Source organism: Crinia signifera, chromosome 5, assembly GCF_055691185.1.
Source record: "Crinia signifera chromosome 5, ASM5569118v1, whole genome shotgun sequence".
Classification (NCBI taxonomy): domain Eukaryota; kingdom Metazoa; phylum Chordata; class Amphibia; order Anura; family Myobatrachidae; genus Crinia; species Crinia signifera.
The window spans coordinates 126,574,065-126,587,350 of NC_139221.1; the positions used below are offsets into that span (position 1 = coordinate 126,574,065).

At 45.8% G+C, this 13,286-nt stretch overlaps 1 protein-coding gene across 1 annotated transcript in view; it reads left to right on the forward strand.

The window, feature by feature from the left end:
- The first annotated feature begins 4,780 nt into the window (after nt 1–4,780).
- PXDC1 (PX domain containing 1) overlaps nt 4,781–13,286 on the forward strand; it is a 69,408-nt gene continuing 60,902 nt past the window's right edge. Inside the window, exon 1 of the mRNA XM_083188010.1 lies at nt 4,781–5,971. Within this exon, the coding sequence (XP_083044136.1) occupies nt 5,716–5,971 (256 nt within the window). The 5' untranslated portion in view covers nt 4,781–5,715. The remainder of the gene's footprint in view (nt 5,972–13,286) is intronic.

The window sequence follows — 13,286 nt, forward strand, 5'->3', positions numbered from 1 at the left end:
CAATGGGGGGGCATTTGAGCCATCAGGGTGGGGATACAATGAAAATTGGGGTCTGGGGGGCATTTAACATTGGGGCCAATGTAAAACCGTGTCTCAGGGATCATTTTACATTGGTTCTAATGTAAAAATCACGTCGATCACGTCGATCACATTGCATGCGATTTGGTTGCATGCGATGCGATCGATGCAATTTTTTAGGTCCCGATGGATACAATTTTTATCGCTGGCGCCATGCTAGGAAACAAGTACCCATATTTCATACATTTCCAAACCATGAGACACAGATAGGGCTGTGTTGAGAGCAGTACAGTCAGTACCACCACCTAAGGCCAAGTTTACAGCATGATTGTTGCACTGGTAGCACCTGTCTCCAGATCGTGTGGTGCCTAGAGGGGAACCTCACTGCCTGGGACTTGGCTGAATGTGTCCAAATAGGGCCTACACACATCCCGATTTTGGCCAGAGATATAGCATGCCAGATTTAGCATAGCAGATTTCCTTTGAGCACAAAATCATCTATATTGCTTAGAACGTGCAAAATGTGTCAACGATATGCCTCAGCGATTCTGCTTAGCGATTTAAGCATGCCAGATTGACACCACACAAAAGGCACCCGATATGCAGGGTCTTGCTAAACGATTTTGCTAGATTGATGGGACATGCTCATTCTTCATCTTAATGCGATTTAGACACGCGGGGCCGCGCATCTATATCGGTTTAGCCCCCACACACACACCGATGTATGCTTAGTTTCTAAGCGACCTTGCTAAATCGCTTAGAAAATGGCACAAAATCGGCATGTGTGTAGGCCCCATTAGGGCATTCCTAGAGCTGAGATGGCTTCTTATGGCCTTCTCTTCTGACATAGAGCATGAAGCCCCCTGGCATCGAGCAAGAAACCCCTAGCAATGAGTATGTAGGCTAGGCAAGCAGCACTTATGTGGCATAATATGTAATGGACATTATGCTGTTTGGTATAATATGTAATGGGCATAACGGTGTGACATAATATATAATGGGTTTTATGATGTGTGGTATAATATGTAATGGGCATCACGTTGTGTCATAATGTGTAATGGGCATTACTGTGTTTGGCACAATGTATAATGGGCATTACAGTGTGCGGAATCCTGTCACAGTGTATCAAAGAGGTGCTAGCTGGTGCAGTGTGCCTAAGGAGCTCTAGCTGGCACAGTGTGTCTAAAGGGCTATACCTGGCACAGTGTGTCTAAGTAGCACTACTGTGTGGTGTAATGAGAATTGTTACTATTATGTGGTGCACGCTGTCCCTGTTTTAAGTATGAATTGATACTCCAGCCACATTGTAGCTCCACCCACAATAGCTACAGTGAGGGGTGATAAAATCTATGTTGGCTTACCAACAAAATTATGCTTGGGCCAGCCCTGGATGTTGTCCAATATTGATACATTGGGCAGCATCGCATCCCCCATAGAAACCTATGGGCAATGCAGCTGCCGGCAGAGCAGGAGGGATTGCAGCAGGTACTATAGTCGTGCCTATTTTTCTATTAGATTTCAATGCTGCGGGGTCATGGGATTGCATTGGAATAAAATGCGTCTGAAAACTGGTCAATGTCCATTTGATATCGATTTGATTTTGATCTGATTTTGCATATATAACCAAAATCGAATAGAAAAATAGACCAAATCGAACTGTGTGTATGAGACATTAGAATGATGTCTTTCACATACATGCCTTACTGAACATTTTCATGTGTCCGAATGCAAGGTGTTGTAACGTTAGAAAAATGTATGTCAAATACAACTGAGCCCAGCATTTTGACTTAAGGAGCCCACACACGCACCAATGCCGGCAGTGCGATGCTATGCGATGGGGAGCGCGCTCCCGCGGCACCTCATCGCACAGTACAAAAAGTATGTGCTGCACATACTTTTTGTACTAGCTTTTTCTAGCATAGCATCGCATCGCATGCACATCGCATGCACAAGGCAGGGATCGGTGCTTGTGTGGGCTCCTTTACTTTTTAGATATTTCATTTTGGTACTTATGTAATATCTGGGCTCCCGTTTTTCTTATGAGACCGCGTCCCCTCGCCACGCTTCGGGCACGGTGGCTCGCTGCACTCGCCACACTATATAAAGTCAACTCCATGCGTAGTTGGATAGTAGGGGTATGAAAAAATGGGGTGCATTTACCATGGGAGCCCAGATAATACATAAGTACCTTTGTTTCAAAGTATCTCAATGTAACAAGTAGTCTAGAATGTGACAAATTCGGTAGATTCGGTAGAGATTGTGGGTGAGAGGAGAATGATCAGCAAGATAACATCATTATTGGATAATGCTTCACACCCGCTCAAAAATGTTTTGAAGGATCTGTGCAGCACTTTCAGTGATAGGTTGCTTCACCCTTGATGCTCAATGGAGAGATATCGCAGATCGTTCCTTCCGGCTGCAATCAGAATGTACAACTGTCATGGTCTGAAGAAGACCTGCATGTTCCTAGATTCTTGAGTTATATTGTTTGGATCTTATCTTATTATGTGTGTTCTTATTATTATGCTATTACTCTTATCTGTTTTTGAACCTTGCTGTAACACTGAAATTTCTCCATTGTGAGACGAATAAAGGAATTCTATTCTATTCTATTTAAATGAGTTTGGATTACTTGTAACAAGAGAAATGACTAAAACTGGACACACGCTACATTGATTCTTTGATCAAAACCACAACCAACACAAGTTTGTAGCCACTGAAAAGCCCCAAATTCTGCAGTATTAATTATACAATTAAACAAAAAATCTGCCTCATACAAAGATAATTTGCATATGTCCATCCAGAAGGATGATGGGGTACATAAAAATAATAATAGAAAAAATGGGGGCCCATTTTTCAATGAGCTTTAGCTATTAAACGCTTGTAGCATATGAAAAATGATGCTCTAGCCAATCAGCTCCCAACATGACAGTTAGGAGCGGATTGGCTGGAGAACCATTTATCATACTGCAAAGAGTTGTAAATAGCTAAAACTCATTAATAACTGTGTCCTATGATCTGATTATGATGAATTGAAATTGATAACAGACCCAAACTCAGTTCTTTGGTTTATACTATAGTATGAAATGTGGAATCTGTGCATTCACATGCACTGAAAATGCAACTGCATTCTATGGGCTGGCGGGTGCGGTGACGCAGCATTGCATTGACACGGCATTACGGGGGCACAGTCCGGACAATGCAGGTGCGTCCAGACTGTGATGTCACATGCAACTGCTGCTACCCTACACATCTCGGCCTCTTGTCTGGCTTTGCGGCTCGGCTGTGCAGTCAGGGAGCTACCCTTAGCATGCAAGCACTTCACTGTTAAAGTATGCAATTGTATTTCAGGAAAGGACTCAGCATGTGCGGCAGCCTTGCTCTGTGCTGGGTGGCCCCCTGAATGCTGCTGCTAGGAGCTGTAGTTATTCGCACAACTACAACTTTTACCGAATTAGGCCCATAGTGTGCACCTAGCAAAATATTAGTGACAGCTAGGAAAATAGAGATGTTCTGAATAAGCTGTCGGAGAACAGAATATATTCTTCCCTGTAAATAGGTTGGCCAATCCTGGGATCGTCGGGATCCTGGGATTTGCCCCCCCCCCCCCAAATGCCGGCAGTTCAATCCCGGGATTGGAGTTTCCAATCCCGGGATTTCAGGATTAGACTGCGCATGCTCAGACACTGCCTGGCTTCGCCTTTCCCCCAGCAGTGGGTTTCCATCAGCCCATTCACCTGGCAGCACCACACATGTAAGTAAATACGCGGGGTGGCCGTGGTGGTTTTTTTTTATTAGGGAAGCCAATCCAGGGAATCTCATGATTGGGCATTTTTCAATTCCGAATTCCGGGATTAAAAAAATGCCCTGAGGTTGGGATCCCTACCTCTAAGATTTACCAGGTAGGCATGCCACTGTGAGACACACTAAAGCAGGGGTTCTCAAACTCGGTCCTCAGGACCCCACTCAGTGAATGTTTTGCAGTTCTCCTCACAGAATCACAAGTTAAATAAGTAGCTTCACCTGTGGATGTTTTAAAATGTGTCAATGAGTAATGAGTGCACCTGCCGGGTGACCTGGAAAATGTAAACTGTGCTGTTCTGAGGACCAAGTTTGTGAACCCCTGCACTAAAGTATTTTATACAATATGTATTCACAGATCTGTTTAATCTATGCTTTCAACAGTTACTTTAGTCCAATGGTTCCCAAACGGTGTGCCTAGGCACCTAGGGTTAGTGGTCAGGGACAAAATCAAATTATTTATGGTCAAAGTGACAGGCAAATCCAGTGCTAGTGGCTGCGATTCATAAAACATGTGGACAACCATAAGCACAACTGTGCACACCACATAACTGACCCATAGGGTGACAGTAAGCATAATTCACTTCATTCTATATTTTTCCTCAAAATGCATCAATAAAAATACACTTAACCTAGCGGTGCTATGAAAAAGATGCTGATAGTCTCTATGGTGCTTTGAGCCATAAAAGATTGGGAACCACTGCTATAGCCCCAAGTAATGCAATAATAATGGATCTATTCTATAACAATTGTTTGTTGTTGTTCTTAACTGTCCCGTGGTATCTGCGTGAGTTTATCATTGAGGAAGAGGATGCCAGTAGTTTTTATGTGTCTGATCATGATCACATATATTTCAGGAGGGTGCTGAGGGCGGTACGGTACCATATTGGCTACACTCCTGTGCCTCCCAGTAACTTGGCATGTGACAGCCCGGAGAGGGAGCCTGACCTCAGTGTGATCACTCCGCATTCCTGGCACTATAGAGCCAGCCCCAAGTTCTCTCCCAGCGGATACATAGCTGCGAAGTTAGGGAAGAGCCCCAGCCTCCGTCTCCCCCCAGCCAGGGTTGTGCTGCTGCTGCAGCCTGTGTGTGGGAGAGAGGGAGGTACTCAGGATACTGCTCATCATCATCAGTAACACCAGACATCCACAGGCAGCAGCCGAGGGCTGGGGAACTAAAAGTTGGAGCGGACACGTAGCCTGCTGCCATCGCCCTGACCCTGACAGCAGCAGCAGCCTGGCCCCGGGCATCCTCCTGCCTCCACGACGCTTTCTGATCACCTGTATGCGGAGTCTACAGTGTCCTGATCGACGTTCCCGGCTACTTACCGATGTCACAGAGGAGATACATCCCCCGTGCAACACTTTCCAGAGGCAATTAGTGGCTGCGCAGCTTCCAGCAGTGGGTCTCGCTTTCTTGTGACGCGCGGGCTCTCTACTCCTGGGGGCAGTGTATCAGTTATATTTATCAACGTGAGGTGTATATCGCCGGAGGGCTGAGGCTGAGCTAGCGGCACACACTACAGCCCGGGGCTCCCATTTCCAGGCGCCGCTGCGATGCTCGGGGAGGTGGAAGCTGCAGATGGGCGTTCTGTGAGTGCCTGGCAGTAGCAGCCGGGTAACGGTGCAGATAACAGGGCTACCCGGGCCGCTGCTATACATGTGCCCCGGATCACCTTACTGCCCCATCTGATAACTCCTGGCACAGTGTCAGGCGTCTGAAAAGGGCCTGCAAGTCGGTCACATCTGCATACAGCAGCTCCCTGTGGGGGATCGCGTTACACCCGTGCAGGAATCTCCTTACACCCAGCGTATCAGTGGCCCAGTTGTGGAGAGAGCCGAGTACGCGGTGGCTCCTGTTGGGATGTGGGTGCCAGGGTCTGCAGCGGGCTGAGGATGGCATCGGCTGTGTTTGAGGGCACCTCCCTGGTGAACATGTTTGTCAGGGACTGCTGGGTGAACGGGATCAGAAGACTCATCATAAACCGGAGAGGGGACGAGGAGGAGTTCTATGAGATCCGGACTGAGTGGTCAGACAGGAATATACTGTATCTGCACAGGAGTTACTCCGACTTGGGGCGACTTTTTAAGAAGTTGTTGGAATCCTTTCCGGAAGATCGTGGGGAGCTGTCACAGTCATCTCTTCTGGAAGGTTGGTGGTCACTGGCACTTTGTAAGGGACAATCCTTTTTTTCCACAAAAGTGTCACTCTTATCATCACACTAATATATAGATATATCTATGTGTGCCTGTCTATCTATTTGTGCTAGATATACCCCATCACTTTACAGTTAACAGTAGTAAAAAATAAACTATTTATCCGCCTGTATATATTATGGATTGCATATACAATGTGATCTGGGCGAGATCTTACCGCCAAGGCCTAACAACTGAATATATGTCTCTGCGGACCAGGGACAGAGGGCGGGATGTATTAATATACATCGCCGCCCTTCGCCGCCTGTCCACTGCGATGCCAGCGCATATGTACTAACATATGCTGCTGGCATCGCGATGCAGTGACGGAGGTACCGCGATATCTGGAATTTGGTGTGCGGGGGGGTCTCCGTCACATCCCTGCCCCCTCCTGCATACCTCACATCGGGGACAGCTAAGCAGGCTGTCCCCGGCGCCTCCTCCTCCCCCCTGCAGCCGGAAGGATGACCGGCTGCCTCACTAGGGGGGGGGAGGTGTTACCTTTTGGGTCCAGGAGGACCTGGTAAGCCAGAGGGAGGGGGAGAGGGGGGTCGTGGGTTTTTCGGTGGAGGTGTCGGGCGGCGAAAAGAAGCCCATAGGCTTCTATAGGGTATCACCACCCAAAGGTGGCGATACCCTACAATGCAGTTATGTGGCGGCCGGGTAATAGTACATAGGAAAATTCGGTAAAACAGGGGTTTTACAGCATTTTCCCGTTAGTACATCCCGCCCAGGGTCTCTGAATGGTGCCTGTCCCTGTGATCTGCTTTGTTGGGAGACGGGGGCTGCATATGCACGGCTAGCGATGACCAGTGCTGGCCGCACTGCCGCTCCGGCAGTGCGATCTGTAGCCCATAGGCTTCAGTGGGCTACTGCCATCTCAGAATGGAGTTAGCTCCAGGACCCATCGCAATGCTGCCAAATGTTTATACATCAAGCAGCATCGCATCCCCCATAGAAACCTATGGGGATGTGAGTGCCGGTGGGGCAGGAGGGATTGCAACAGGCTTTGGAGATTCCTGCTGCGTTACCCTTTCTTACATTCGGGGGATACTTAATATTTGTAGCTAACCTCCGAAAACAGGTGTTTTGGGGGAATGTCGCACATATTTAATAGTAAATGGGCCCCTTAGTGAGGTAGAAAGGCCCTGCTTGCAAGATTACAATCTACATATATATATACAGCACACACATATTCCACAGCTCTTTACAGGAAATATTTCAGTGCATGCCCCAGTGGCGCTTATGCTGCCCATACACCCAACATCGAAGTGTGATGTCCATCGAACCTTAAGATGGCACATCGGGTGCTGGAAGAGGGCGGACTGAGGGTGACATTGTAGTGTAGCGCTAGAAGTAGCACTGACAGGGGTCAGTGGTGGCGGCAGAAGAAGTGTTTAACACACTGGGCAGCCCTCTGATTGGCTGAGAGAGCTCAGCCAATCAGAGGGCTGCCCAGTGTTTTAAACACTTCTGCCACCACCGCTGACCCCCATCACCCACTAGCGCTATGCTACAATGCCGCCCTCAGCCCACCCTCTTCCACGCCACCAGTGGTCCCTCCGGCCCCCTCTCCCCAAATCCCACGCCGCTGAAAGCCTTCCCTCCGCCCCCCACCCGCATGCTTTCGCTCCTGCAATTCGATAGATATTATGTGCAGCACATAAGATCTATACATGTCCCTTAAATATATATACAATCATTCGATTTATCGGCCAGATGTGGTCGAAATTGAATGATTGCATGCAATATTTCACATGGGCAGAGTTTGTATTTCATGTTACACATACTGTATACAGTTACACAGTAAGGTTCGTTTCTATTTATTTTTTGTCAGATTCCAATTAACCTACCAGTATGTTTTTGGAGTGTGGGAGGAACATGGTCGTGACCTCAGGGCTGCAAGGCAATAATGCTAACTAACATCCAACCTGCTCCCCCACAAGGCATTTCCTCTGTAACAGTGACAGACAATATGCGACTGTGGGTGGGATGCAGAATCTTAAAACTGTGGCCAAACCTTAGAAAAATGTAGTTTTCCAAATTTTGGATGCTCTTCTTATATGCACCAAGCTCCAAAATGTGATACACTCAGGGGGCATGGATGTTGTGGGGAACCCTATCTTTAAGTGGAGTTGCTCAATAGAGGCCTGTTGGCTTCTTTCACATTTCCCCCCAAGAGGTATTCAGTAAAAATCCTCCCAGTAGCCCTCCACGCTGCATGTTTGTCGCTGGACGCATGCGCAGAAGCTGGCCACATGTGCATAAACTGGACGCATGCACAGAAGCTGGACACGTGCAGTTCTAAACCCAGAAGTTCTATCTCACAGTACAGCTCTTACTGGGAGAACTTCTTCAAGAATCCAGCACCGCCATGCTTGTGATGACTGTGGTCATGTTTTGTATACCATGCTTGAATCTCCGGCTTGTACTTATTGCAAACCTAAACTAGACTAATCGGGCGCTCTCAATTTTAAAGCAGACACACAGAGAGATTTCATTGACTTACGGTTCTAAACACACTGCACTGTTAATTGTTATATATCGTATATACCATCTACAGATGACCTCCGCCTTCGTCTGTAACTGCTGCTCAATCCTGACAATACTGTATTGCCAACAGCACGTTCAGAGCCATGTCAGGATGACCTAGCTGAACAATATTGTTAATGTTATCACTCAGTGTGCATGTACAAGCATTACATCAACATTGGGAAGGTTGACATGTTTTTTCCACAGGTTTTTTTTGTCCCAAAATGCTTCGGGCACGGCACTATTCTATTCTCCTTTCATGCCCTAGTGGATGGTAGTGCATGAAATACCTCCTGTCAGCACATTTTAACCAAAAAAACAACAACCGTGAAATACACGTCGAACTTTTGACTATCGACCTGTCGACATAATGCTTGGGTCGACCTTTGACTCTGTCAACCTTAGGTAGTCAACTTTTCTTAGGTGTCAACCTAAAGCCTGTTGACCTTCAGTAATTGATTGACTTCATAAAATAGGGCACAACACTCCAGATCAACCCTCAGCCTCTTCACCCGGAATGACAAGAGTAAAGGTGATCTGTCCTTAGGATGTTGTAAGGAAAGTCCCAAAGGTTAAAAGCCCAATCAATAACACCAACGCATTGCAAACATATTGTTCTTCAACAGGGTGAATGAGTATGAGTACTTTCACCCTGTGGAAGAACAATATCTTTGAAATATGATTTGTCATTCCGGGTGAAGAGGCTGAGGGGTGATCTCGAGTGTTGTTCCCTATTTTATGAAGTTTTAGAATAAATCCGTTTGTACCTGGTCTGAGATCTGGAAAACAACTTCTCCTAGAAAGGGGCTTATCCTGGGAGACTCATTTTTCTACACACATGTTGATACTGCATTTACCAATTTGTAACTAGTTTTACATCTGTTCCAAATCATTAGGTCTTTACATCTGTTCCAAATCATTAGGTCTTTCTGCATATCTTCCGTATTTGAGCATTTTTTCAGTATTGTCACGTGTACAATCTTTACCAGAGTCTCTGAGTAATGTAGGCTTAAATTCAGTATCTGCCACTTGCCATTTCTGTTAAGCCCCGTACACACTGGGCAATGATGAGCTCTACTGCCGATATCATTAATGATATCAGCGGTAAGCCTGGGTGAACTACATAGTTTTTACACACTGAATGATATTATCAGTAATGTCACCCACCCTCTGGGCTGCTGCATGCCTTGCTGACAATATAGTCACCTCTGAGTATGCAGCACAGATAAAGGAGTGGGGTGTTAATGTTGTGCGAGAGCGTGCATCAACAATATTGAGCACGCACACTAAATTATTTTTTAAACAATATCACTCAGAAGGGCCAAAGTGAGCAATATCTTTTTTGGGAAAAACAATGATTTTGCTGTTTGACCCAAGCACAGAGATCACAGTTTGGCTACACATCAAATAGCTGAATAGGACCTATTAGTCATTTCAGTCAAATAATGTAATATGTAATATTACATCACACATAAATACTTCTAGGTTAAATAATAACAGACTTATAGTAAGAAACACATGTGTTACACCATGCCGACCTAAGAAGGGCTAAAGTGGACTTTTACTATTTTAAGTAAGCCAATCCTGTGCCAATCAGAGCTCGCAGACCGGCAGCTATGGCTATTGATTGGCTGCCGAACCGCGAGCTTTCATTGGCTCACGGACTGGGACCTGATTCCACTCACAGGGCCGCGCCATAGGAGACATCTCTGACTGACACCGGCTGCAATATGATCAGAGGAGGCGGCACTTCTCTACCAGAGCCCTGAAAAAAAACAGCAAGAGCACACTGCTGGGGGCGGATGTATAAACATATATGGCCAATAACAGCTATATCGTTGTCCCCCTCACGGCCCCCGGAAAGGTGGGCAACCCTCCCGGATTCGGCGGTGTCCCCCCCCCTCATGTACCTGGTGGCGACGAATGCTTTAAATTGCTGCGTTTCGCGGGGCTAAATATGCAAATTGTGCGTACTTAGTCCCGGCCCCTTATCGGAGACCCGCATATTGCGGTATTTGCATTACTGGGGGCAGGGACTGATGATGTCTCCATCAGGCCCCACCCCCAGAAGTGAAGTTGACAGTCTCCTCTCTGGGGTTCTCCCGGAGAGGAGACTATAAAAGTCGGCAACCCTGTGTATGAGGGCGAATAAGAGGCACACAGAAATATAAGTAGCATTAAATAGGGGAAAGTGGAGCGCATTTTTATATATATATGAGGGTGAATAACAGATCCTGGCACACTCAGTAAGATAGTAGTTTCTTTGTCTGCCAGGTGCTGTTATTCACTCTGATATATAAAATTGTGGTCCTCTCTTCCCTATTCAGCAATAATACTACTTATATATTATTATGTAGGGGAGAGAAGACTGTACTTTTATAGATGAGGGGGAATAACAGCTCCTGGCACACACTGATATATGGTATTATTATTATTATTATATAAGGGAGAGAGAACTAATATATGAGCCTAAATAACAGTCCCTGACACACTGATGATATATGGTAGTATTATTATATAGAGGAGAGTGGACTACACAGTTATATTCGAGGGGGTATAACACAGCGGTCAGCTCACACTGATAAGTGGTATAGTTATTATATAGAGGAGAGGTACCCTGACTGTGGGCCTTATTCTAGTTCACTCTTTCTGAGATGGACAAAACCAAGTGCACTGCAGGTGGGCAGATGTAAAATGTGCAGAGACAATTATATTTGGGTGAGTTATTTTGTTTCTGTGCAGGGTAAATACTGACTGCTTTATTTTTACACTGCAATATAGCTCTCACTTTGAAGTAAAACCCCACCCAAATCTAATTCTCTCTGCACAAGTAACATCTGCCCCACCTGCAGTGCACATGGTTTTTTCCATCTAAGAAGGATTTTGTCAGAAAGAGTGAACTAGAATAACCCCCTGTATGCCCATCTGACCTTAAATAACAGGAGGAGTCTCCTGCTAAGTCCAGATTGACAGACCTTCGTCTTGGTTCAATTTTAAAAGTTATAACATCCAATAAGATTTCTCCTGAAATTGGAAAATTGGTGACAGCAAAGAGATGCCAAGTATTGGGAAAAAAACATTACAGTAAGTGCCGATTTTGCCGATTCGCCAATTTCTGACCGATTGGACAATTTTTACCACAAAACCATCCGTAAATCGCTCGCAAATTGTCCGATCTCGATCGGATGCGTGCCCCCTCGGATCTTTTGCTAAAACTTCTGACCTTACATGCTGCATGAAAGATCAGAAGATTTAGTAAAAGATCCATAGGAATGTACATTGGATCTTAAGATAAATCTTTGGTAAAGATGTGCGCTTGCCTGAAATCTTTTGTCCAGGACGGACAAAAGATTTCAAGGGTAATTTACGCACATCTTAAGATCGCAGATCTTTCTAGTGTGTGGGCACCTTTGGAACTTGATTATTCGGCCCAGTTGGGATTTTGAGTTTGACATGCCTGCGTTACACAATGGACAATCTAAATTGATATCTGATTACTTAACCTTAATAAAATATATCCTGTTTGTTAGAGAGTGAAATACAATAGCACATTAGATAAACTAACAGTGGGCAACTTAAAATCAACTATGTGATCTTCACATAACAAACTCTTCTAAACTTTGCACAATACTTGTGTACAGAGTACTTATATACACAAAGCAAGGTCACAGATTGTTTAATATTAACTTTGATTAGAAAATAAACAATGTCCTAATAAAAAGTGCTATATCACAATAGTGTTCTGAGAAACATTTAACAAAATGTTCCCAACCAACCAAAATAGGGCACTTATAATACATCATGGAGTTGGGATTTTACATATACAGGTTGAGTATCCCTTATCCGAAATGCTCGGGACCATGAGCATTTTGGATAAGGGATTTTTGCGAATTTTGTAAAAAAAAATTCCCCTGTACTTTCCTGGTCTCCGGCAGTGCCCCGATAGTCCCCTTACAACCACGGTGTCCCCTGGCATCCATGGAGGCCTTTGGAAGCCTCTTCAGCAGCATCAGGAATGCTACTGAAGAGGATACCCATGGCCGCCGTGGCACCTGGGGAGGAGGTGAGTATGAAATAAAGAGGCGGGGGAATAAAACCCCCCACCCGCCTTTTTTTTTTTCATACTGACCATGTCCCCCAGGGGCCACAATGGCCATGGGAATCCTCTTCAGCAGCATCCCGGTCCCAAGGATGTATTGCGCAATGCACCCCTGGGACTGGAGATGCCGCTGATGCGAAACCCAAGCGGTATTTGGCGGGATGCATCGGCAAAGTTTATTACATCCCATCATAATAGCTTTGAAGGCACATTTATGTTGCCTGATGGCTATATTATTATGATTTTTTTTTATAATATGCATCATAGGAGGAAATATGTAATAAAAAAGGAGTATGCCTCACTCAGATGGCTGCATGGATGGTTTCTCCATTGGCAGGTTGCACCACATATTGATATGTTCATGTGTGGCGGGCATTCCTGGCCTTGGTCCTCGGGGCGCACTGGCGGTGGGCCACAGTGCAGGGCTGTTAGGAGTCAAGGGTGCAGGAGGAGGAGGGAGAGGACTACTCTGCCCATTCTCTCTACCTGCTGCCTTATGTCCTGACCATCCCTGCCATGCTCACTTCTTGCCTTCAGTTCTCCTGACCTGCACCTCATGTCACCTGTCTGTCTCCCCCTCCCTCTAGACTGTAAGCTCCTTGGAGCAGGGCCCTCTTCCCTCCTGTTCTCACAGCACTCT